This window comes from Cebus imitator, unplaced genomic scaffold (assembly GCF_001604975.1).
Source record: "Cebus imitator isolate Cc_AM_T3 unplaced genomic scaffold, Cebus_imitator-1.0 Scaffold782, whole genome shotgun sequence".
NCBI lineage: Eukaryota > Metazoa > Chordata > Mammalia > Primates > Cebidae > Cebus > Cebus imitator.
This window is the reverse complement of record NW_016108097.1, coordinates 211,254-238,485: the sequence shown is the minus strand read 5'-3', so window position 1 is coordinate 238,485 and position 27,232 is coordinate 211,254. Positions and strand designations below refer to the sequence as shown.

Here is a 27,232-nt window from a genome sequence, read left to right as displayed (position 1 = left end):
TTCAAGCAATTCTCCTGCCACAGCGTCCCGAGTAGCTGGGATTACAGGCGTGCACCACCATGCCCAGCTAATTTTTGTATTTTTAGCAGAGATAGGGGTTTCACCATTTTGCCCAGGATGGTCCTGATCTCTTGACCTCATGATCCGCCTGCCTAGGAATCTCAAAGTAGTGGGATTACAGGCATTAGCCACTGTGTCTGACCGGAATATACTGATTTTTTAACAGCTTTATTAAAAGAATAATTGACATAAACTGCATAGTTACAGCATACAGTTTGATAACTTTTGAGATCCATGATCTCCATGAAACCATCAGTGCAAATGATTTAGGGAATGTAACAATCATGCCCCAAGGTTTTTCTTTGCTGCTTTGTAATTCCTATTTCTTTCCCTTTTCCTCACATTCCTAGTCTATCATGAACCTGCTTTCTGTTATTATTGGTTTGTTTGCATTTTCTAGAATTGTATGTAAATGGATTTTTGTGGTCTAATTTCTTTCCTTCAGTGTCACTTTGAAATCCAATTATATTATTGCTTGTTTCAGTACTTCGTTCTTTTTTATCATTCAGTGCGATTGCATTGTATGGATATATCACAAGTTTTAAAATCCATCCACCTGTTGATGGCTATATTAGCTCTCTATTGCAATATAACAGTTTATCTAAAAACTTAGTGGTATAAAACAACATGCATTTATTACCTGACAGTTTCTGGGCCAGGAATTTGGGAGTTGCTTAGTTGGGTGACTGGCTCAGGGTTTTTCATAAGATTGCTGTCAAGATGTTGGATGCCTTGAAGCCATTTGAAGGCTTCACTGCAGTATCCAATTCAAAGATACTTCTATGGCTGTTGGCCAGAGGCCTCAACCTCTGGTCTTCTGACCAAGGATCTTCTTTGCAGGAATGCTTAAGTGTTCTTTCTTTGTTTTGTTTTGATTTTTTTTTGAGATAGTGTCTCACTATGCTGCCCAGGCTGGAGTGTAGTGGTGCAATCTTGGCTCACTGCAACCTCCGCCTACCAGGTTTAAGCGATTCTCCTGGCTCAACCTCCTGAGTAGCTGGGAGTACAGGCGCCTGCCACCACACCCAGCTAATTTTTGTATTTTTAGTAAAGATGGGATTTCATCATGTTGGACAGGCTGGTCTCGAATTCCTGACCTCAAGTGATCTGCCTGCCTACGCGTCCCAGAATGCTGGGATTACAGATGTGAGCCACCATGCTTGGCCAAGTGTTCTTATTACATAGAATCTGGTTACTACTAAAACAAGTGATCTAAGAGCAGCATGGGCAAAGAGGAAGCTACAATGCTTTTTTTTTTTTTTTTTTTGAGACAGTTTCACTGTGTTGCCCAGGCTGGAGTGCAGTGGTGTGATCTCAGCTCACTGCAACCTCTTGTCTCCAGGGTTCAAGTGATTCTTGTGCCTCGGCCTCTCGAGTAGCTGGGATTACAGATGTACGCCACCACACCCAGCTGATTTTTGTATTTTTAGTGGAGATGGGCTTCACTATGTTGGCGAGGCTTGTCTAATTCCTGGCCTCAAGTGATCTGCCGCCCTGGTCTCTCAAAGTATTGGGATTACAGGCTTGAACTACTGCTCCCAGCTGGAAGCCTCAATGCCTACTATGACCTGGTCTCGGAAGTCACACATTGTCACTTTCCTCATATTATGTGCTAAAAATAAGTCACTATATCCAGCCCACACTCAAAGAGTAAAGAATTAGGGGCTGCTTTTGAAGGGAGCAGTATCAAAGAATTTGTTGTAATATTTTAAAGCTACTACAATGGACTTTGGGGTTGTTTTTAGATTTTGGCTGTTTCAAATAAAATGCTTATAAAATATGTAAAAATATTTGTAGACATATAGTTTTATTTCTTTGTGTAAATTGCTAGGAGGAAAGCGGCTAGTTTGTAAGATAGTGTTATGTTTAAATTTTTACTCCTTTTGTAGTGAAGACTTAAGATATTATCTGTAATACCTATTTGTTCTTGGATTTCTTCTGGTTTAGTACATTTTAAATTTTATTCTACTTAAGTTTTGTCACCTCATTTCTGGGTTTTTATTCTGAATGTTTTATCTTGTTTTGAAATTGTAGTTTACCATTTTATGTGTTTTGTGTGTCTTTGATGTACTTTTTTTGTGTGTGTTAGGATGTTATTCTCCTTAGTTTTTCCCTAATAATGATTTTATGGGATTTAGCTTTCATACCTTTCTGTTGCTTATTTTTATGTCACAGTCCTCTGAAATGTTAGAAGGAGGCAGGATTTAGGATACTTTTTTTTTTTTTTTTGAAAGAATGTGGGCTCTCACTCTGTTGCCTGGGCTGAAGTGCAGTGGTGTGATCATAGCTCACTGCAGCCTCAAACTCCTGGGCCCAGGCAATCCTCCTGGTTCAGCCTCCTGAGTAGCTGGAACCACATTTGTGTGCCACCATGCCCAGCTCACTAAAAAGGTTTTTTTAAGAGATGGGGTCTTGCTATGTTGCCTGGGCTGGTCTTGAACTCCTGGGCTCATGAAATCCTCTTGCCTTAGCCACTAAAAGTTTGGGATTACAAGTGTGAGCCATGGCACCCAGTGAAGCATAGCTTTTGTACCTTGTGTTATTTTCATATGGCTTATAAAAATAGGGCCACTTGTGTGTTTGTCTTACAGATTCTTCCCAACTTTGCTCCATCTGGACCTTTTCTGTGTCTCTGCCACCCTTGTGCTGCTGAGTAGATTCCACTCCCAGCATTTTATCAGTGAGGGGCCCAGAAGGGAGTCCACGGTGACCAGTTTCGGGTGGCCCAGGCTGCTCCCATCTCTTCACATCTTCTTACGGTGGAGCCCCTGCTCTCACCTAGATTCAGGCGCTGTTCTCAGTTCTGTCATACACTCTTCTCAGATCTGTCGTCTGCTCTGCTTCCTAGGGAGCACTGATGTCTAGATTCTCAGGGCCTCCTTGGCTCTTTACTTTCCTTGGCGTCTTTCCTGTCAGATACTGATCCATGCTAGACTTTGGGAGTTGGTGGTTTGTCTTTACCCACTTGCGTCTTGGAGTTTGCTGATTAATTTTGTTTCTGTGTTTTTGACTTTGCTGTCTAGTTACTCTTTATGTGAAGATTTAGAGACATTCAAAAACTATGCCTTTTCTGATGCCACTCCTAGGTTTTCAAATTGTAAATTGTAAACTTAATGTCTATTTAATGGAGTTGATTTTGTTTGTTTTGTTTTTTCTTTTAATAATCATCTCCACAGAGAAAAAGGAGTTGGGATATAGAATGCCCATCCTTTCCAGGAGAAAGACCACTGCAGTTCAGAAGAGCAGGACTCAGGACACCTGGGGCAGCTGCCTCCCTCTCTGAAGCATGGCTTAGGTGTGGAGAAGGATTTCAGGACACTTCTGGGACTCTGGTAAAGTATCTGTAGAATTGTTTTCCCTGAATGCCAAGAGGAAATCCTATCTGAGTGTTCAAAACATTGTAATTACATTTCATTGAAATCCCTCTCTTATTCTTTCAGGTCACTGTAATTGGTGCACTCCTTTTACTTCCCTTTCATTCCTTGAATAATCGTAGCAAGTTAATATTCACTTTTTTTTTTTTTTTGGAACACAGTCTCACTTTGTTGCCCAGACTGGAGTACGATGGCATAATCATAGCTCACTGCAACCTCGATCTCCCGGTCTTAGGTTATCTTGCCTCAGCCTCTTGAATAGCTGAGACTACAGTTATATACCAGCATGCCTAGCTAATTTTTTTTTTTTTTTTTTTGAGATGGAGTCTCACTTTGTCACCCAGGCTACAGTGCAGTGGCACTATCTTGGTTCGCTGCAACCTCCGCCTCCAGAGTTCAAGCAATTCTCCTGCCTCAGCCTCTTGAGTAGCTGGGATTACAGGTACATGCCACCACACCCAGCTGATTTTTGTATTTTCAGTAGAGACCAGGTTTCACCATGTTGGCCAGGCTGGTTTGGAACTCCTGACCTCAGGTAATCCACCCACCTCAGCCTCCCAGAGTGTTGGGATTACAGACGTGAGCCACTGTGCCCGTCTGCCTGGCTAATTTTTCAAAAACTTTCTATAGAGACAGGGTCTTGTTGTGTTGCCTAGGCTGGTCTCTAACTCCTGGCTGCAAGAGATCCTCCCACCTCCACCTCCCAGAGTGCTGGGATTACTGGCATGAGCCACAGTACCTGGGTATACTCACTTTTTAAATTCACATGCAGAGCCTTTCTGCTTCTTTGTTTGTAAATGAAGGATATTTACTAAGAATGTTCTCAGAAGATGAAACCATTGAGTATACCACTCTTCACAAGAAACGTATTCATGAAGTGTTTATAGTGGCATATTCTGGAGATATTGTAGGTTTGCTTCAGGACCAAGGCAATAAAGTGATCACATGAATTCTTTGGTTTCCTAGTGCATATAAAAGCTACGTTTATATTATCCTGTAGTCTATTAAGTATGCAATAGCATTATGTCTAAAAAAGCAATGTGCTTACCTTAATTTAAAAATACTTTATTGCTAAAAAAAAAAAAATGCTAACAATCATAGATAGGAGTCTTCACCAAAGTGTAATCTTTTTGCTAGGGGAGAGTCTTGCCTTGATGCTGATAGCTGCTGACTGATCAGGTTGTTGGTGGTTGAAGGTTGGGGTGGCTGTGGCAGTTTCTGAAAATAAGGCAAAAGTGAAGTTTGTCACATCTATTTACTATTCCTTTTATGAAAGATTTCTGAGTAGCATGTGATGCTCATAACATTTGACCTGTAATAGCACTTCTTTCAAAATTAGACTCAGTCCTCCCAAAGCCTGCCACTGCTTTATCAGCTGAGTTTATAGGATATTCTGAATTCTTTGTTATCACTTCAACAGTGTTCACAGCATTTTCACCAGGAGCAGATGTTATTTCCAGGAACCACTTTGCTTGTTCATCCATAAGAATTAACTCTTCATCTAGATAGATCTATCTACATCGCTAAAACTCTGTATTAGCAATAATGCTGTTTTACTTACTTATCATTTGTATGTTCACTGGAGTAGTACTTTTAATTTCCTTCAAGAACTTTCCTTTGCATTCTCAACTGGCTTAATGGTTTGGTTCAAGAGGTCTAGCTTTTAGCCTGTCTTGGTTTTTGTCATGCCTTTCTATAGCTTAGTTATTTCCAGTTTTTTTTGTTGTTGTTGTTTTGTTTTCTTTTTGTTTTTGAGATGGAGTCTTGCTCTGTTGCCCAGGCTGGAGTGCAGTGGTGCACTCTTGGCTCATTGCAAACTCTGCCTCCTGGGTTCAAACGATTCTCCTGTCTCAGCCTCCCTAGTAGCTGGGATTACAGGCACTTGCCACTAGGCCCAGTTCATTTTTGTATTTTTAGTAGAGACCAGGTTTCACCATGCTGGTCAGACCTCGGCCTCCCAAAGTGCTGGGATCATAGGTGTGAGCCACTGTGTACAGCCATTTCAAACTTTTGATTTAAGGTGTGAGACATTCAGCTGTTCTTCACTTGAGCACTTAGATGCCATTATAAGGTTATTAATTGGCTTAATTTTAATATTGTTGTGTTGCAGGGAATAGGAGGCCTAAGGAGAAGGTGAGAGATGGAGGAGCAGCTGGTTGGTGGAGCAGTCAGAACACACACAACATTTATTAATTTTGCTGTCTTATATTGGTTTTGACTGTGGCACCTCAAATCAGTTACAGTAGTAATACCAGAGATCACTGATCTCAGACTATCATAACAGATTTAATAATGATGAAGTTTGAAATCTTGGGAAGAATTATCCAAATATGACACAGAAGCACAAGTTTATAGGTGAGCACATGCGGTCAGAAAAATGGCGCCCATAGAATTGGGCACAGGATTGCCAGAAATTTTCAGTTTGTAAAAAAAAATGCTGTATCTGCAAAGCACAGTAAAGTGAAGCACACTAAAATGACATATGCCTGTATATTCAGAATTTTTTGGCAATGAGATATTATGGATAATTTTTGTGTATATGGTAACTTATAGAGGAATGATGTCATAAACTCAAGATAATTTGGGTTTGAGTAGTAATGAGTACCTCATAGGTGGTCAGAGTCATATATGTATGAGCAGATAGTAACACTGAATGTTAATGTGAAACGTTTTGGTCAGGCAGATCTCTTTAGATTCTGGAAAAATATAAATTTATAAATATATGAGGAGTATATGCTCTGGGAATACTGAAATTAGTGAATTGGTAAAGGAAATCAGAGAAGAAAATGTTAAGGAGAGTGTAGTTTAAGATTTTGATATTTTATAAAATATTGGTTCTTTTTAGCATTTGTCACATAAATTTCATCATTATTATTTTGCCTATAGTCATTAGCAGCTGAAGAGAAGACGACTACAGAAAAGCACCTTGAATTATCACCTAGACCCAAGCAAGGTAATACTATTTTGTTGATTTCTTGGCAGAGAAGATATGAGATTACATTCTTCTGTGATTATTTTAAAAATTTGCTTTCTAAAAAAGTTATGTGGTTTGGGTAGACTATATTCATAGTTAAAAAACATCAAGACAATGTAAAAAAGTATTTTTGAAAACTCTTTCATTGCTGTCACCATCTACTGCATTTCTCCTGCCCACCTACAGATAATTAACATTTTTTGTGTGTCCTTCCTGAGTTCATTTTTATCACAGAGCCCCATAGGTTAGCTCATGCTCATAGCTCCAGGGTTTCTTTTTTTTATTTTTTTAATCTGATTTGGGAAAGAAATGTTACCTATAGCATAAGAACTAGACTGCTTCAGGCTATGAAATTCTTTCTTGATGAATTAGGAAAATTTCAAGCTATAAGAAGTAGAAAATTCTGTTCAAACACTAGAGTGTTTGGACAAATTAGGTTGCATTTGTGTCCTGCAGCAGGACATCCAGAGGGCTAGACTCTTTCTGAATTCTGTAGCCTGAGTGTGGAATTGGTTCTCATGGTCAGTAGGTAGTGGCTGAATTCTTTAAACTGAATTCTTGGAAGAGTGTAGGTGCTGAGGACTTTCGCCAAATCCGCTCTGCCTTTCCTTTGGGAAGGAATGTTTTTCCCAGTATCTCTACCTTTGGCTAGAAGCTATTACACAGGGTCACCTCCACTAAAGATACTTGAGTGAAATTAAGGATTTGTAGATTGGTATGTTGCTGCTAAAGAAAATTGGGGTTGTTAGTAATGAAGAAGGGGTGGATATCAGGTAGGCCGCTGGTTTCTGCTGCCACAGTCAGTAAGCCCTGCTGTGAGTGTATAGGAAGAGTGACGACTTGTGACTTACTGGATCTTGCTCTGTCCTGGCTCTATAATCTTTGAAAACTAAGCTAAACATTCTCAGTCTCAGTTTTGTATCTGGAGAATGGACATAATCATTGGGTTATTATGAATATTAAGTGAGCTAAGAAAAGTAGATAAAATGCTTAGTTAAAAGGTGCTTGATTGAGGACAACAGTTGCTTATATGTCTGATGGCAGAAAGAGCTGTGTGAAAGACTCTTCAGAGCTCTGCAGAATGAACTAACTTTCTGCAACATTCTAAATCATATTATTATTTCAGTGACATAGAAGGGGGTTCTTTTCAATGCAAATAAAAAACAAAATTTACCAAAATGTTTCTTTAAAATTCATAAAATAGTTTATTATGGAATAAACTTGTACACATCTTTTAAATACTACTTTTAAATACTATAATCTTTTGATGGAACTGCAGAAGCTATTGGCAGAGACAAGCCTCTGACCTTATGCACACATTACAAAAGCATGTTCCCCCACTCTGTTTCCCAGCTGTCTTAAAAATACTACCGCCTCACCCAAAATATAGTATAGAATTTTTATCTTGGAATATTTGTTAATAGAATTTCTTAAACTAATACTTTAGAAGCTACTGTTAAAAATGAACCAGTTCTAGGAAATTCCTCAAGTCCCTTTTTCTATCAATCTGTACTACAAATAGCAAGCCTTTATTAAGTTATCGACAATGTTTTTGCTTAACAAGCTGCATATATTATAAATAAAGTAACTATACATTCATACAAGCTCTTTTAACCTTTTAGAATATATTGATCATTCTGTACAGTAGAAAGTACATCAAAGTATTGGTCAAATAAGTACGCATGGGAAAATCATCCAAAATATCATTTTGTTATTAAAGACAAGGTAACAATTTATTTAATATTTCTTTCTCAAAGTTGAATTTACTATACATATTTTAAATCTCCAGAAGAGATTCAAACTATATCTGTTTAAAGAAAAATGTTCCCCGCCCCATATACTATAAAGATTTAGAAACCAAATTAACTTGATCTTTGAATATTACAGCATTTGGCACTATGAGAAAAGGAAAAAATTAATATTAGCTGGCTAATAAAAAATTACTAACTTTGTTATTATTTCTGGACCTGCCTTTTTCCCCACTGGACCACTGGCTTCTTAAGGGCAGACCCCATCTGTTGCTCATCTTTATATCCCAGCTGAACTAGTTCCCAAAGGTTGGTTCACAGCCTTTGGAAGTACCACAAACTGGGTGGCTTAATCAGCAGAAACTGTCTCACAGTTCTGTAGGCCCAAACTCCAAAATGAAGCTGTTGGCAGGGTTGGTTCCTTCTGAGGGCTGTAGGGGAAGAATCTGTTGTAGACCTCTCTCCTTGGCTTGTAGATGACTGCCTTCTCCTTCTGTCTCTTTGCCAGGTCTCTTCATATTGTCTTCTCAGTGCATGTCTGTCTTTGTGTCCAGATTTCCCCTTATAAGGATACCAGTCATCTTGGATTAGGGCCCACCCTAATGATCTCACTTGAATTTGATTACCTCTGTGAAGACCTCATTTCCAAATAAAGTCACATCCTGAGGTACCGAAGGTTAGGACTTCAACATATGGATTTTGGGGGGGACACCGTTCAGCTCATAACACCAGGTGCTAGGACAGTGCCTCGCACACAGTGGGCACCCCAAAATGTTCAGTCTGGCTAATATTCATCCTATGGTTCCATTGGAATGAGGCTCGATCTCAAGGATACTCTCTTTTCAGCAAGTAAAATGAGTTACTAATGAATTCCTGGTAGTGGTTTTAACTATCTAGTTGTTCAGTCAGGTGCCTATAATTCATGGGTTTATAAATCTAGAGTCCTGTTCTCTGAGGTTTTGAATGACATAACTAATGATTATCCTGTCTTTTAAATTAGGTGGTACAAAAGCACCAGTTACATATTTCCTTAGATACTCACACCAAACTAATGGTGAAAGCAATTGCAGATCTGTCTGACTTGGGAGCTTCACATAATGGTTAAGAACATGGACTCAGAAGCTAAACTGCCTGGGTGAATCTCTCAGGCACCACAGCTGCTGGCGGAAAAGAGGCATTACATTTGGGAAGTCATTTCCAATAAATGACTCATAACCTAGAAACTGTATGAATAAAGCTGGTAAATTCACCTAAATATAAAGGGAAAAACAGCATGGCCAAAATGACACACGTAGGTCTGGTAGGGTGGCACACGTCTGTAGCCCCAGCTACTTGGGGAGGCAGGAAGATCACTTGAGCCCAGGAGTTTGAGGCTGCAGTGTGCTGTGATCATGCCTGTGTATAGCTGCTGCACCCCATCCTGGGCAACATAGCAAGACCACATCTCTTAGAAAAAATTACACGTGTATACACAAAATTTAAAATTCAGCAAAACCGGGGAAAACATTTGTGGCTCATGTCACAGACCAAGGCTGAACTTTTTAATAGAGAACCATCAGAAGTTAATCCAGGGGAAAAAAGATAAAGATAACTATTGCAAAAATAATGATTATGAAGGGACTGTTTCCAGGAAACATAAATGATTTTCAAACATATGAAAAGATGCTCAGCCTCAAGAGCACTGAGAGATCATTTTTTTCTGATCAGTTCATCCAAAATCTTAGCGTATGTCTGTTTGTTCTTTTATGTTCTTTTGAGGTCTTTTAAAAACATGTATTTTGGTTTTACATATCTTCCAAGTTTCTTATAGGTATTTTTTTTTGCTACTGCTTTAAATTTGATTTCTGTATTGCAGTTTGTACCTTGCTACCTTTATTGGACTTCCTTATTAATGGTAGTAGCTTTTCAGTTGATTTCTTAACTTTTCCATGAATTCATTTTATAATTTGCAAATAGTGATAATTTTCTTTTTGACTTATTTTTCAGATGCGTAACAATGATAGAGATTGATAATGTCTCTTGCAAGCAAGTACTCAGCTTAGTTTTATTAGCTATTTAAGATAGATGTAGATTCTTAAGGATATTCTGGATAGTTTATTTTTCCTTTTATAACATGAACGATAGGCCACTTCAGTAATTCTAGACGTTTGTGGCACAAAGTAAGTATTCAGTAAATGTTGACTATTCCATGTTTTTGTGCCTTTGTAAGTACTGTTTTTTCAGACATCATCTTGTCAGTGAATCCTCTTTTCCTGATCAGTGCAAAGTAGAACATTCAGTTTTTTGTGCCACCATTATTCTATGACATACATCTAGTATAGTGTTAAGTTTTTTCCATGATTAGTGTTTCCTTCCAGACCACACATATTCCTTGTGAGGAGTTTTCTTTTCTTTTTTGGAGACAGGATCTTACTCTGTTACTCAGGCTGGAATGCAGTGGCACAATCATAGCTCACTGCAACCTCAAACTTTTTCACGTAAACTTGTCCTCTTGTTTCAGACTCCCAGCTAGCTGGGACTACAGGGATGCACCACCATGCCCAGCTAATTTTTAAATTTCTTATAGATAAGGGGTCTCACTGTGTTGCCTAGGCTGGAGTTTTCTTTGTTTCTTCATGGCTTACTGTATCAGAGGGGTTCTGTAAATATATATCAAATGAAGCCTAAGTTTATTTTCTGTAAAACACGAATTTTATAAATATCTAATCTCTTAATTTCATAGTATTTTGAAATGTGCTTTGAAATATGTCAAATACTATACCACATAGGATAATATATATATATATATGTACATACATTTTAGCATTATATCTACAATTATGAATGTGAACAGAATAATTGATTTTATTACATGTATATTCTTTTTCTGATCAGTGTCAGAAAAATTTGCTGTTGATTTTTGATTCTGCCAAGATGAAATAGCCCCATTCTGTCTAGGTTTTCCACCTATCAGAATGGCTACAATAAAAAATAGTAACAACACCAAATACTGGTGAGGTTATGAAGAAACTGGATCACCAGTACATTGCAGGTAAAATGGTATAGCCACTCTGGAAAACAGTCTGGCCATTTCTTAAAGACTAAACATGCAATTACCATATAACTCAACAACTGTACCCTTAGGCATTTGTCCCAGAGAATGAAAATTAAATTCACATAAAATCCTGTACACAGGTGTTCATAAGCAGCTTTGTTAATAATAGCCCCAAACTAGAAACAACACAGATGTCCTTCAGTAAGTGAATGATGAAACAAACTGTGGTGCATAGTACCATGGTGTACTATTCAGTAATAAAAAGAAGATAAATGTTGATATACACAACTGAGATGACTATCTAGGAAATTATGCTGAATGAAAAAAGCCAATCCTAAAAGGTTACATAGTGATTTGATTTATGTAACATTTTTTTTTTTTCTTTGAGACTGAGTTTCACTCTTGTTGCCCAGGCTGGAGTTCAGTGTCTTGATCTTGGCTCACTATAACCTCTGCCTCCTGGGTTCAAGTGATTCTCCTGCTTCAGGCTCCCGAGTAGCTGGGATTACAGATGCTGCAACCATGCCCAGCTAATTCTTTGTATTTTTAGTAGAGATGGGGTTTCTCCATGTTAGCAAGGCTGGTCTCGATCATATAACATTCTTAAAATGAAAACATTACAGAAATGCAAAACTGAGTAGTGGTTGACAGTTCAGGGATTGATATGGGGCCAGGAGATGATGTGACAATGAAAAGGTAATACAGGGCATCCTGTGGTGATAGAATTGATCTGTAGCTTGACTGGATCAATGTCAGTATCCTGGTTGTGTTGTACTACAGTTTTGCAAGATGTTACCATTGGAAAGACTGGGTGAAGGGATAAAGGATTTTCTTTGTTATTTCTTACATATAGTTATATGTGAATCTACTACTATCTTAAAATAAAAAATTTAATTAAATACAAGGTTTGCTGTCAAGTGTTCTATGCACCCTGCTCCCAGAATTCTTTACATGGCAAAGGAAGCACACAGAAGCATTCCTGTTATTCATAAGTTTGACTTTGTGTTTTGCATTTAAAAAGATTTTTTTGTTTCATCAAATATCCCAGGAAGTTATACTTTTATAAATGTTATTTCAAGTCTTACTTTTCCAGTTTTCTTTTGTGCTCCAGTCATTTTCCTTTTCTTGTATAGCTTAACCAGTTGTACTTCTTTTTCTTCTTGGAACGTAGCTTCAACTCAGAGAATGTTAGTGAGATTGTATATAGCACTTTAAGCAGTAAGATTCGATGTAGACATTCCTTTTCCTATCACAGAGTTTTGTGTATTTGTGACTTTGGCAAAATTACATGCATAAAATTGTATTCTGATAAATAGCCATATAAGGGGATCATATTTATGTGCTTTCTTTTTCTTCAACAGAAACCACCACATCTAAGAGCACCAATGAGCTTACAGACATTACATGGAGTTCCAGTGGAAGTGATTTGTCAGATGAAGATAAGACACTTTCTAAATTACAGAGAGATAATGGACATGGCTCTAGAATAAACAGATTTTGTAACAGGAACATTTTGTGTCCAGAAGATGGGGCCAGTGAAGGTAAATTGATAATTTTGTTACAAATCCAGTTTCTTGTTAAATATTGGATCTAATATTGGGAGAAACTTACATTCCTTTCTAGTATTTATCATTAACATTCCACCTATCAGAATGGGTACAATAAAAAATAGTGGCAATACCAAATGCTGATGAAGTTGTGGAGAGACAGGATCACCAATACATTGCCAGGTACACAGTAAAATGGTACAGCCACTCTGGAAAACCGTCTGGCGGTTTCTTAAAGACTAACTATGCAGTTACCATGTAACCTAGCAACTGCACCGTTAGACATTTGTCCCAGAGAATGAAAATTAAATTCCTTTCTAATAGGATTTTACTGAGTCCCACCCTCTGAGCTAAACACTTCAGAAACATTTTCTTAATATTTCTCACAGTAACTGTAAGAGATAGGTATAATTTTTACAGTTAACAACTTAAGCTTGGACTTACAAGAATGGATTGGGATTCCATTTTAGGTCTCTTTCGCTCCATAGCCAATTCCTTCAACTTCTACACAGTGCTACACCCATACTGCCTTCTTGCCAACCTGTTATTGTTGAGTAAATACTGTGACAACCAATCTGTGATAGAGGTGTAACATACTGACAAATTTCTATTCAGATGGTGTTTTATATTGTGTCATGTTAGATAATTTAAAGCAAAGTTTCTCATCCTTGACACTCTTGACATTTTGGGTCAGATGATTCTTTGCTATGGGGAGAAGCACCTTCCTATGCCCTGTAGGAGATTCTGTGTCCCTGGCCCCTACCTGCTGGGTCACGGTAGGATCCCAGCCATAGGGATGATAAACAAAGACATAGATCCAGATGTTGTCAAGGGTCTCCTGAAGTACAAAAATCACCCCTCGTTGATAACCACAGATGTAGAATTATGGAAATATGTCCTTTTAGAAATTTTGAAATATACTAATCATCTAGAGTATTTAAAGATCTTAATGTTTTCAAAATAAGCTTGTGACTTTTAACTCTGACAGTTCATGGTAGTTACTTAGGGTTAGGTTTGTACAGACAGCTTCTCGGGAGGGTAGTTAAATTCTTTTGACCACTTTGTATCTCATTTTAGTAATTCAATACCCTTGACATTTTAGTAGTTACCAGGTGAAGTGGTGTTTTAAGATTATGTATAAGCTGATAGCACCTGTATTATTAATTCAGACACATTAAATGAAATTTATTGTTACGTAACCCTTGGTTTGTCTTCATATGTTTCAGAATACAATTTCAGTAGTACAACTTTGTGCTTTTGTGGGTAAATAGTAAGGTTTGCAAATTATATCTCAATAAAGCTGGTATTTTTTTTTAAAAGTTTATCTTCTGTGAATAGGGACATTGAGTACTTTCTAAAACTCTTAACAGTGGAAAGATGCTTTGGGCTAATTACTTAAGAATGTGTTTATAGTACTTTAAAATTGTTGACTTATCTTAAAAAGTTGAGCACTAAGTGACAAGTAGGTGATCCCTTGGGGTTTGTGTAATCCTGTATAAAGCTTCTGGTTTATCTTTCTCTCCCCCAACTCCCCATCCTCTGCTCGTCTCCTTCCTGTCCCCACTTCTTCCTTCCTTTTTACATTTACTGGATAACAACTGTTAACATTTATCAAGTTTTTGTTTGACTCAGACATTTGGCTGGGTCTCAGATATGCTTATTTCCTTTGATGTCTACTATATCTTGTGAGCTAAGTAGTATCCTCATTTTATAGAAGAAATATGGGACTTAGAGAAGTCAAGTCACTTGCCCAGAGTCACATAATTAGTAAGTGTGCCAGCTGGTAACCAGAGCCAGGTTTGCCTAACTTCGATGCCGTGTGCCTCAGCACTGTTGTGGTGGTCACCAAAGCTGGCGTCATGTCAGAATTACCTTGTGAGCTTTAAAAACAATATTCCTAATGCTGAATACAAGCTCAATATAGAAAAATCCATTTTAATTTTACATGAGTAACAAATTATAGGACAGTTTTAAAAAATGTTATATTAACATAACAAAAATACAATGTTAGATCTAAAATACAAAATGTGTAAGATATTTAGAATTATATAAAAGATTAACAGAAATTAAAATGGAAATTTAAAAAAAGTAAAACAACATTCCTAGACCTTTTTGCAGTCCTGCTGGATTAGTTTCTGGGCCTTAAGGCCTGGAATTGGGCTTGAGAAGGAAGAGTCCTGACTTAAAATTTCAGAATATTTTTCTCTTAAAAATACTTTCCCTTTCTTTTTTTTTTTTTTTTGGAGACAGAGTCTCACTGTGTTGCTGGTCACTCAGGCTGAAGTGCAATGGCGCATTCTCTGCTCACTGCAGCTTCTGCCGCTTGGATTCAAGTGATTCTCCTGCCTCAGCCTCCTGAGTAGCTGGTGTTACAGGCGTGCACCACCACACTCGGCTAATTTTTGTATTTTTAGTAGAGACAGGGTTTCACCATGTTGGCCAGGCTGGTCTCAAACTCCTGACCTCCAGTAACCTGCCTGCTTCGGCCTCCCAAAGTGCTGGAATTACAGATGAAAGCTGCTGCGCCTGGCCTCCCTTCCATATGGTTTTTACCAATTATCTAAAAGTTTATATAACTTTGGGAAAATCTCTTAACTTATTGGAGGGAGACCCAATTTCCTTATCTGTAAAATGCAAATTTAAATGTAATAGCAGTATTCCTGCTTTTTATAAGTTTTGTGACTACAAAAATTTTGTGATGAAAGTCCCAGTTATTTCATAGCATGTATCGCATTGCAATGTGTATTAATTTGTGGACTACACCAGGCTAGGAATAGTGCTGTTTTCTCTCTTTTATTTGTTTATTTTGTTTTGTGAGTATCTTGAATGGTGTGAATGGTCTCTTTTAGGCACTTGCTTTGTCTAATGAATGAATGAGTGCTTCACAGATTTGTGATGCAGGCAGCAGCTCTGAGGGCACTTGTGTTTTTCCCTTGTCTCTCCCTGGCTTCCTCTTGGGAAGGTTCAGCAACCTGGAGAATCTCTAATATGTTCTCCTGCCTGGCTTCCATGACTAAATATGATGTTAGTGTGGGAAGTAGTTGCCATTATGCATCTGCTTCTCTCAATAGTGGTCTGACCTTCAGTCTGTTATGATCATTATAGTGGCTGTTTTTTTAAGAGATGAGGTCTTGCTCTGTAATGCAGGCTGGAGTGCAGTGGATCGTAGCCCACTGCAGCCTCAAACTCCTGGGCTCAAGCGATCCTCCTGCCTCAGCCTCCTGAGTAACTGAGACTACAGGCACATGCCACCATTCCCAACTTAGAGTGGACTTTTACTGCATCTTCTGGAACAACAGTAACTTTTTTTTTTTTTTTTTTTTGAGACAGAGTCTTGCTCTGTCTCCAGGCTAGAGTGCAGTGGCATGATCATGGCTCACTGCAAACTCCTCCTCCCGGGTTCTCCTGCCTCAGCCTCCCACATAGCTGGGACTACAGGCGTGCACCACCACGCCCAGCTAATTTTTGTATTTTTAGTAGAGACAGGGTATCACCATGTTGGCCAGGATGGTCTTGATCTCTTGACCTCGTGATCTGCCTGCCTCGGCCTCCCAAAGCACTGGGATTACAGATGTGAGCCACTGAAAAGTATTAATACTTATTTTTGTTTATTTCATTCCATACTTTTAACTTTAGCTTATTTTTTTCTTTTTAAATTATAAATTTCCTTCAGGTATTAAAGGTAGCATTTGAAAAAACATGTTACCAGCTGGGAGCCTATAATACCAGCACTTTGAGAGGCTGAGGCAGGTGGATCACAAGGTCAGGAGTTCGAGACCAGGCTGACCAGCACGGTGAAACTCTGTCTCTACTAAAAATACAAAAATTAGCCAGGCATGTTGGTGCATGCCTGTAATCCCAGCTGGCTACTCAGGAGGCTGAGGCAGGAAAAAAGGTCGAACCTGGGAGGTGAGGTTGCAGTGAGCCAAGGTTGTGCCATTGCACTCCAGCCTGGGTGACAAAGCGAGACACTGTCTCAAAAAATATATGTAAGCTCAGTTCATTAGAAGTGAGATTGTTGCTGTCACACTTTCAAATAGGACCAAGATATCTAATTAGTTTTCTGAGTTGCTGAAGTAATTCCTAGGGAATACATGTGCTTTGTATTATGGGCACGGTTTATGTTATCCTACCTCAGAGACTAATTTATCTTTAATTACTACTTTTATTTGTTTAAGCATAGCAGATTAGAATCAGTACATTTGGTTACTTAGTTTATAAAAGTAATTTGAGTTTGACTTAAAATTTTGTAAAAGCAGCATTTAGATAGTTTATGAAGTAAAGTAAGGTGGAAAGACTACTACTATTACACTTAAATTTGCATTTTACTTTCGTTGTTTCCTTACTGATAGAAGAAATCTATCGAAAAAAATCATTAGGTGAAAATGTTTGAAAACACAGTTTCTAATAGAAGACTGGTTAAATAAACTATGGTTCAACTATGTAATATGGAATACTATTTGTAGAAAAGAATGAGGGTACATCCTGCTTATTCATATGGTTAAGTCTTCTTAATTATGTTTAGTGAAAGAGTTTAGCTATGTAAGAAAGGAGGAAAAAATAATAATACATAGTTTATTTGCCTAAACATGCTGGGGAAACTATACAAGGATACGGAAACACCTACTTAAAAGTTCTTAAAATTGGGGTTCGAGTAAGATTTGGAAGAATCGGTGATTTGAGATAAGAGTAGAAATGTACTTTTCACTGTCCAAATTTATTTGTTTGTTTTTCTTGAGACAGAGTCTCACTCTGTTGCCCAGGCTGGAGTTCAGTGGCATGATCTCGGGTCACTGCAACCTCCACCTCCCATGTTTAAGTGATTCTGGTGCCTTAGCCACCTGAGTGGCTAGGACTACAGGTGTGTGCCATCATGCCCAGCTAATTTTTTTTATTTTGTATTTTTAATAGAGACAGCATTTTACCTTATTGGCCAAGCTGGTCTTGAACTCCTGAGCTTTGGCATTCCACCCACCTCAGCCTCCCAAAGCACTAGGATTACAGGCATGAGCCACTGTGCCCAGTCCTAAATACGTTTTTTAAAATTATTGAGTGACATGGATATATTAACTACTAAGAATAAAAGATTTAAAAGTAAAAGACTGTGGAGATATATAATTAAGCAAGTTAAAAAATTGTATTTTTTAGATGAATTACAGTTTATCGACTGGGAGATCGACAGTGACAGGGCAGATGCTAGTGACTGTAATGAATTTGAAAATGGCGAGGGTGCTGTGGAAATCTCAGACTGTGCTTCTTGTGCAAGTAGTCGGTCTTTGACAAGTGATGAGAAGCTATCTGAGCTTCCCAAGGTAAGAATGAATTATTTCAAAACTTTTATTCTCTTTATAACATTTGCTAATCATAGTCGTCTTGTGTTTTTTCTTTTTTCCATCCTTCCTCAAGAACAACTACTTTTGACTCGGGATTCTTTTGTTCTTTACCTTCTTATCTCTAAATAACATGCTTGTGCTGTACTTCCCAACATGGATAAATATTGAGCTTTCTTCTCATTCACTTCCCTCCCTCACTGCACACTGAACTTTTTTTATCCCACCATTCTCCCAGTACAGATATATAGCTTCATTAGATTATATTCAGCATTTATACAATTATGAATAAATAATATTGATAACCAAGGGAAATACTAATTATGTTATTATCCTTTGCAGCCATTTGCTTTCCCTAGACTTAATAATTATTTTGGTTTTTGTTCATCTGGTTTTATTTATTGATGGAAAAAATACTTTTTCACCATTGCCCAGCTCTCTTTGTTAAGATTTTCAGACAGCAGGCATTCTGTGAGTTTCATTTTTTTGGAGAACTCTTTCCTACAGCCTCCTTGCTGCTCCAGTTTGAACTCAGCATCCTCTGTGCTTTTGTGTACATTGTCACTCACACTTTGCTGTCATTCTGGGAATTTATTAACTTCTCTCCTGGATGGAGCTCTGTTATCCGGGACTTCATACTTTCTTCTTTCTTGGTTTTCACCCTATTTTGGTTGAACACATCTTCCAGTAACTTCCTGAGGAATGATTTGGCATGTCTGAAGATGCTTTTGTCATATTTTGATGTGTGATTGAAATTTTGTATTGAACTTTTAGGTTGGAAATAATTTTCCTTCAAAGTTTTAAAGGCATTGCTTCTTTATCATAGCTTGAGTTACTGTCAGTAAGCTTGAAGCTATTCTCATTCTTGATCTTTTAAGATTTTCTCTTTACTACTGTTTTTAAGCAGTTCGATTGTGATATGCCTTGGTGTGATTTTTCCGTTGGTGTTTGTCAAGCTTTTTGAATCTGTGATGTTTTGGGGGTTCCCCCAAGACCACCTTCAGGTTCAGCAGTTGACTAGGATGATACACAGGACTTGGCATATAGTCATACTTATGGCTATCGTTAATTACACTGAAAGGATACAAATCTATTTTAATTTATTTATTTAGAGACAGGGTCTTGCTGTGTCCCCCAGGCTCAAGCGCAGTGGTGTAATCATAGCTCACTGTAGCCTTGATCTCCTGAGCTCAAGTGATCCTCTCACCTCAGCCTCCAGAGTAGCTGGTACTACAAGCATGTGCCACCATGCTCGGCTAATTTTTTGTAGAAATGGGGTTTTGCCATTTTGCCCAGGCTGGCCTCGAACCCATGTGTTCAAGGGATCCATCCACCTTGGTCTCCCAAAGTGCTGGAATTGCATGTGTCAGCCACCATGCCTGGCCAAAAGGATACAAATTTAAATCAGCAGTCTTCCATGAGTCCTTTCCCAGTGGAGTCACACAGGTGTGCTTAACTCTTCCCAGCAAAATGTTTTGACAATATAAAGTGTTATATACCAGGGAGGTCGTTAAGAGACTCAGTGCCCCGGGTTTTTACTGGGGACTGGTAACATAGGCACTCTCTCCCTAGAATCTACACAAATTCCAGACTTCAGAAAGAAAATGGGTATTCAGTATAAACCATATCGTTTATACAGTTTAGGCACATTGAGCCACCCTTATCATTTATGGAATGATGAAGATTCTCCTGAAATCTGTTTTCAGAAGCTAGGCAAGGACTAGCTTTGCAAGCAGGGTTTTCTAAGGAAGGCCACTTCAGGCCATCTATGTTAACTCTTTTTTGCATATATGTGAGTTTGTAGGTTTCATCACATTTGGTAAATGTTTGGCTTTTATTTCTTAAGAAATTTTTTTTCTGACTCCCCTTTTCTTTTCCTCCTGTGACTCCAATTACATGTATATTAATTAAGCTGCTTGATGATGTGTCCTGTCTCATTTTTTCAGTCATTTATTTTTTTCCCTTCATTTCATTTTGGGTGGTTTCTGTTGCTACATCTTCAACTTTAATAACTTTAAAAAAAAAATTCAGTATATTCTGCAGCTAATACTGTCGAGTGTGTTAGCCATCTCTGATGTTGTATTTTTCATTTTTAGAAGTTTGATATCAGTCTTTTTATATTGTCCATGTCTTTCCTTAACTTGTCATACTTTTGTCTATATTTTGAACGTATAGAGTATATTTATAATAGCTGTTTTTAACGGCTGTTTTGGTAAATCTATCTGTGTCATGTTTCTCCTCCTTATGGGTTGTATTTTTCTGCTTTTTTGCATGCCTATAAATTTTAAACATTATAAAATACAATGCACTATTATTTTAGCCATCATTCTGTGTATTAGATTACTAAAGCATATTCCTTCTAAATGAAATTTTGTATCCTTTAATCAGCATCTTCCCTTTCCCCATCCACCTTTCTCTTCCAGCCTCTGTTAACTAACATTCTACTCCAATTCTATGAGTTCTGCCGTTTTAGATTCCACATGGAAGTTAGATCATGCTGTATTTGTATTTGTGTGCCTGGCTTATCTGAGTTAACATAATGTCCTCCAGTTTCATTCATGTCATAAATGATAGAATTTTCTTCTTTATTAAGACTGGATAGTATTCCATTGTGTATATGTACTACATTTTCTTTATCCATTCATCTAGACACCTAGATTGCTTTCAAGTCTTAGCTATTGTGAATAGCACTGCAGTGAACATGGGAGTCCAGATATTTTTTTAGCATACTGATTTCAATCCTTTGGCCCAGAAGTGGGATTGCTAGATTATATGGTAGTTCTATTTTTAGTTTTTTGAGAGACATTCATACTGTTCTCCATAATAGCTGTGTTCATTTACATTCCCACCAACAGTGTACAAGGTTTCCCTTTTTGCTACACTCTCACCAACACTTGTTATCTTTCATCTTTTTGATAATAGCCTTTCTAACAGGTGTAAGATGATATCTCATTGTGACTTTAATCTGCATTTCCCTGATGAGTAGTCATGATGAGCATTTTAATATGTATCTGTTGGCCATGTATACGTCTTCTTTTGAGCAATGTCTATTTAGGTCCTCTGCCCATTTTTAAATTGAGTTCTTTGTTTTCTTGCTATTGAGTTGTTTGAGTTCTTTATATATTTTAGATATTAGCCTGTTATCAGATGTATCGTTTGCAAATATTTTCTCTCAACCTGTGGGTCATCTCTCAATCTATTGTTTCCTTTGCTTTGTATAATCTTTTTAGTTAGATACAATCTCATTTGTTTTTTGCTTTTGTTGTCAGTGCTTTTGGGGTAGTATTTTAAGAAATCTTTGCCCAGACTAATGTTGTGGAGCCTTTTCTCTGTGTTTTAGTTCAGTAGCTTTACAGTTTCAGGTTTTATGTTTAAGTCTTTAATCCATTTTTAGTTGATTTTTGTGTATGATGTGAGATAAGGGTCTAATTTCATTCTTTTACATATGGTTAACCTGTTTGCCAACACCGTTTGTTGAAGATTGTCCTCTTTCCATTTTAAGTTCTTGGCACCTTTGCTGTAAATCATTTGACCATAAATGGGTGGGTTTGCTTCTGGGCTCTCTATCCTGTGTGATTGGTTAGTTGGTGAGTTTTCATGCTATGCTGTTTTGGTTACAATAGTTTTGTAGTAGATTTTAAAATCAGGTAGTGTGATGCCTCTAGGTTTGTTCTTTTTGCTTTGACTTTTTGTTTTTTTCTGTGGTTCCATATGAGTTTTAGGATTGTTTTGTTTTTTGAAGAATGACATTGGAATTTTGATAGGCATTGCATTGAATCTGTATATCACTTTGGGTAGTATGAATAGTTTAACAATGTTCTTCCATTCCATGAATATGAATATCTTTCCATTTGTTTGTATCATCTACTATTTCTTTCATCAGTGTTTCTATTTTCTAGTATATAGATCTATTGCCTCCTTAAATTTACTTCTGAGGAATTTTTTTTTCCCTTGCTACTGTAAATGGATTTGAGTTCTTAATTTTTTTTTCAGGTACTTCATTGTTAGCATAAAAAAGTGCTGTTGATTTTGTATCCTGCAACTTTGCTGAATTTGTTTATCAGTCCAAATGGTTTTTTGGTGGAGTTTTCAGCATTTTCTATATGTGAGACCATGACATCAGCAAACAGATGATTTCTCTTCTTCCTTCTGATATGGATGCCTTTATTTCTTCCTCTTGTCTGATCACCCTGGCCAAGACTTCTACCTATGTTGAATAGTAGTGGCAAGAGTGGGCGTTCTTATCTTGTTTCTGATTATAGAGGAAAAGCTTTTACCTCTTTACTACAGAGCATGGCAGCTGTGGGCTTGTTACTTAATGGTCTTTGTTGTATTGATGTATATTCTTTCTGTACCTAGTGCGTTGACAATTTTTATCATGAAATAGTTTTGAATTTTATCACATGCTTTTTCCATATCTATTGAGATGATCATATGGATTTTGCCTTTCATTCTATTAACGTGGTGTATCACATTTATTTATTTGCATATGTTGAACTATCCTTGCATCCCAAGGATAAATCCCACTTGATCTTGGTAAATGGTCCTTTTAATGTGCTATTGAATTCAATTTGCTAGTATTTTATTGGTGATTTTTGCATCTTTGTTCATCAAGGATGATATGATAGCTGGGATTACAGGCGCCCATAACCATGCCCTGCTAATTTTTGTATTTTTAATAGAAGCAGGGTTTTACCATGTTGGCCAGGCTGGTCTCGAACTCCTGACATCAGGTGATCCACCCGCCTTAGCTTCCCAAAAGTTCTGGGATTACAGGCGTGAGCCCCCATGCCCGCCTGCAGTATTGTCTTTTAGGACATTTAACAGATGTATTTGATACTGATAGGACTTTCCATATTGTTAAGTTGTTAGTACTTTGATATTATTGTATGGGTGTTTATAATTTATTTTATTGGTGCCTTCCAAGAACCATTTGCTATGGTTTAAATGTTCCCTCCAAAACTCCTGTTGAAATTTAATTACAGTGGTGACAGTATTAAATATCCAAACTGATATAGTTTGGATCTGTGTCCCCGCCCAAATCTCATGTTGAATTGTAATCTCCATTGTTGGAAGTGGGGCCTGGTGGGAGGTGATTGGATCATGGGAGTGAATTTCTCATGAATGGTTTAGCACCATCCCCCCTTGGTACTGTCTTCACAATAGTGAGTGAGTTCTTGCAAAAGCTGGTCATTTAAAAGTGTGTAGCGGCTGGGCCCCATGGCTCATGCCTGTGATTCCAGCACTTTGGGAAGCCAAGATGGGAGGATCAGTTGAGCCAAGGAGTTAGAGACCAACTCGGGCAACATGGCAAGACTCATCTGTATTAAAAAACATTAAAATAAATACATAAAAGTATATGGGACTGCCCCCTTTGTTCTTTTGCTTTCACCATGTGAAGTGTCTGCTCCTCCCCCCTTTCACCATGTGAAGTGCTTGCACCCATTTTGCCTTCTACCATGAATAAAAGCTCCCTGAGGCATCCCGAGAAGCAGGTGCCACCATGCTTTCTGTATAGCCTGCAGAACTGTGAGCCAGTTAAACCCCTTCTTTTATAAATTACCCAGTCTCAGGTATATCTTAATAGCAATGCAAGAATGGCCTAATACAGGGACCATTAAGAGGTGATTAGGCCGTGAGGGCCTTGCCCTCAGGAATAGATTAATATCATTATCACAGTGGTGGCTTTGTTACCGCAAGAATGTATTGTTGTAACAACACTTTCTGTCCCTTGCTCTCACCCTCACTTGTCCTTCTGCCTTCTGCCATAGGAAAATGCAGGACAGAGGTTCTTACCAGGCGTCAATACTTTGATTTTGGAATTTTTAGCCTCCATAACTGAGAAATAAATTTCTTTTCTTTATAAGTTACCCACCCTGTGGTATTCTGCTATAGCAAAGCAAAGTGGACTAAGACAGCATACCTATAGAGGGCAGCAGAGACATAGCAGTGAATTCTCATAACCTACATTTTTCAGGAAGTATGAAGGAAATTGGATTTAGGTGAACTTTGTTATGTAATTCTCATATACTTTATGTAGTGACCCCCTATGCAAATACAGGCTAATAGAAATAATGAATATCAAATAATGTGAGTGAGATTCCGGCACTTTTGTAAGAAGGTGAACAACAGAAAGCTACTGGTTGGCACAGATAAGAGATCTGAAAGTAGTTCGTGTAGTTTTAAAGGGAAAGTAAATGTGGCTTTCAAATTTGAAATATGGATTCATTTTTATGAAGCAGATGTTTTGTTTGTATTCTTACCAGTAGGGGTAGGAGAAATGATTCAGTAACGCATAAAAGATGGAATTATGGAAAAGTTAAAAAAAAAAAATAGAAACAAAACAGGAATAGGCTGGGCGCGGTGGCTCACGCCTGTAATCCCAGCACTTTGGGAGGACGAGGTGGGCAGATCACGAGGTCAGGAGCTTGAGAGTAGCCTGGTCAACACGGTGAAACTCCATCACTACTAAAAGTACAAAATTTAGCTGGACATGGTGGCGCATGCAGTAATCCCAGCTACTCCGGAGGCTGAGGCAGGAGAATTACTTGAACCTGGAAGGTGGGGGTTGCAGTAAGCCGAGACCACACCATTGTGCTCCAGCCTGGGCAACAGAGCGAAATTCCATCTCAAAAAAAACCAAAAAACAAAAAACAAAACCAGAGGAATAAACAAAATTTTGTGTTACATGGGAGTATATTATAACCTTGTAGAAAGTGATCTGACACATCTTTAAATATATTTCTGGCCAGGCACAGTGGTTCCTGCCTGTAATCCCAGCACTTTCGGAGGCTGAGGTGAGTGGATCATTAGGTTAGGAGTTCAATACTAGCCTGATTAATATGATGAAACCCTGTCTCTACTGACAATACAAAAATTAACTGAGTGTGTTGGCATGTGCCTATAGTCCCAGCTACTCAGGAGGCTAAGGCAGGAGAATCGCTTGAACCTGGGAGGCTGAGGTTGTAGTTAGTCAAGATTGCGCCACTACACTCCAGCCTGGGCATCAGAGTGAGATTCCATCTCAAAAAAAATTCTAAATTTAATGAGCATATATATGTAATTTTCTTTATTTTTACTTTTTTTTTTTTTGGAGACAGAGTCTCCTAACTCTAGTACCTGGGACTACAGGCACACATCACCACACTCAGCTAATTTTTTTTGTAATTTTAGTAGAGATGGGGTTTCACTATGTTGGCCAGAGTGGTCTCGATCTCTTGACCTCGTGATTTGCTTGCCTCGGCCTCCCAAAATGCTGGGATTACAGGTGTGAGCCACCATGCCTAACCTGTTTTTACTTGCTTATATACGTTTTTGAAAGTAATAATTCAGTTTTGCTTTTAATAGTGAATTAGAATAAAATGACATAACTGGATGTGTGCTAATTGTTAATGCCTACGAACTGCCCATTGTTTTCATCTTTTTTACAGTATAAAATGCACATAACATACAGTTTACTATTTTGACCATTTTTATCTGTGCAGTTCAGTGGTATTGAATATATTCATAATGTCGCTTAACTACCATTACCACCATCTATCTCCAGAACTCTTTTCATCTTGTAAAATTGAAACTTTGTACTCATTAAACGGTAATCCCTCCTTTTGTCTTTCCCCCAGCTCCTGGCAACCACCATTCTGCTTTGTCTCTATGTATCATTTTGACTGCTGTAATTACCTCATATGAATAGAATCATACAGTATTTGTCTTTTTATGACTGGTTTATTTCACTTAGCAGCATAATATCCTAAAGGTTAATCCTTATTGTTAGAATTTCCTTTTTTTTTTTTTTTGAGAGAGCCTCTCACTGTCACCCAGGCTGGAGAGCAGTGGTGTAATCTTGGCTTACTGCAACCTCCACCTCTCGGGTTCAAATGATTCTCTTGCCTTGGTCTCCCAGTAGCTGGGATTATAGGTACATGCCACCACGCCCAGCTAATTTTTGTATTTTAGGTGGAGACGGGGCTTCACCATGTTGGCCAGGCTGGTCTTGAACTCCTGACCTCAAGTGATCTGCCCACCTGAACCTCCCAAAATGCTGGGATTACAGGCATAGCCACCACACCCAACTAGAATTTTCTTCTTTTTAAAGGCTGAATAGTTTTCCATCGTATGTTTATACCATAGTTTTACCTAATTTGTGACCTAACATATGGTCTATCCTGGAAAATGTCCTGTATTCACTTGAGAAGACTGTGTATGCTGTTGGGTACAGTGTTGTGTGTATGTCTGTTAGATCTAATTGGTTATTGTCTGAGGTCCTCTGTTTACTTACTTATCTGCGATCTAGCTATTCTATCCACTGTTGAGAGTAAGGTATTGATTTAATCATCTCTTATTTAGAACGATTTGTTTCTCCCTTCAATTCTGCCTGGTTTTGTCTCATGTATTTTTGAGGTCTTTTAATTGCTGCATAAATATTTATAATTTGTATGTCTTCTTGCTGTATCAAATAATTTATTAATATATAATGTCCTTTTTTCTTGTAACCTTTTTTGCTTTAAGTCTGTTTTCTCTGATATTAGTATAGCCACCTCTACTCTGTTGTGGTTACTATTTGCATGAATATCTTTTTCCATCTTTTAATTTTCAAACTGTTTGTGTCTATGGATCTAAAGTGAGTCTAGTGTAGTCAACATATGGTTGAATCCTGTTCCTCCATGTTGTCAATCTCTGTCTTTTGATTGGAGAGTTTAATCCATTTGAATTTAAATTATTGGTACAGAAGGATTTCTGTCATTCTGTTGTTTGTTGTTCATATAATTACTGCTTTTTATGGGGGCCCTCATTTCTTGGAATACTGTCTTCTTTTGTGTTTAGTTGATTTTTTTCATGAAATGTTTAAATTCTTTTCTCTCTCGGTTTTTTAATTGGAGTCTCATTCTGTTGCCCAGGCTGGAGTGCAGTGGTGTGATCTTGGCTCGCTGCAGCCTTTGCCTCCCAGGTTCAAGCGATTCTCCTGGCTCAGCCTCCTGAGTAGCAGGGATTACAGGCATGTGCCACCACACCCAGCTAAATTTTGTATTTGTAGTAGAGATGGGGTTTCACCATGTTGGCCAGGCTGGACTTGAACTCCTGACTTCAGGTGATCCACCCACCTTGACCTCCCAAAGATTACAGGTGTGAGCTACTGTACCCAGCCTCCTTTCTCATTTTCTTTCTTTC

General features: G+C 38.0%; 1 protein-coding gene across 3 annotated transcripts in view; it reads left to right on the top strand.

Moving 5' to 3' along the window:
• The window catches only part of LOC108297231 (DNA repair-scaffolding protein-like), a 162,644-nt gene that overhangs the window by 26,575 nt on the left and 108,837 nt on the right, over positions 1–27,232 (top strand). For all 3 annotated transcript variants that reach the window (XM_017519947.2, XM_017519949.2, XM_017519948.2), the window contains exons 2-5: positions 3,237–3,392; positions 6,321–6,387; positions 12,552–12,731; positions 17,886–18,049. In XM_017519947.2, coding sequence (XP_017375436.1) covers positions 3,237–3,392; positions 6,321–6,387; positions 12,552–12,731; positions 17,886–18,049 — 567 coding nt within the window. The remainder of the gene's footprint in view (positions 1–3,236; positions 3,393–6,320; positions 6,388–12,551; positions 12,732–17,885; positions 18,050–27,232) is intronic.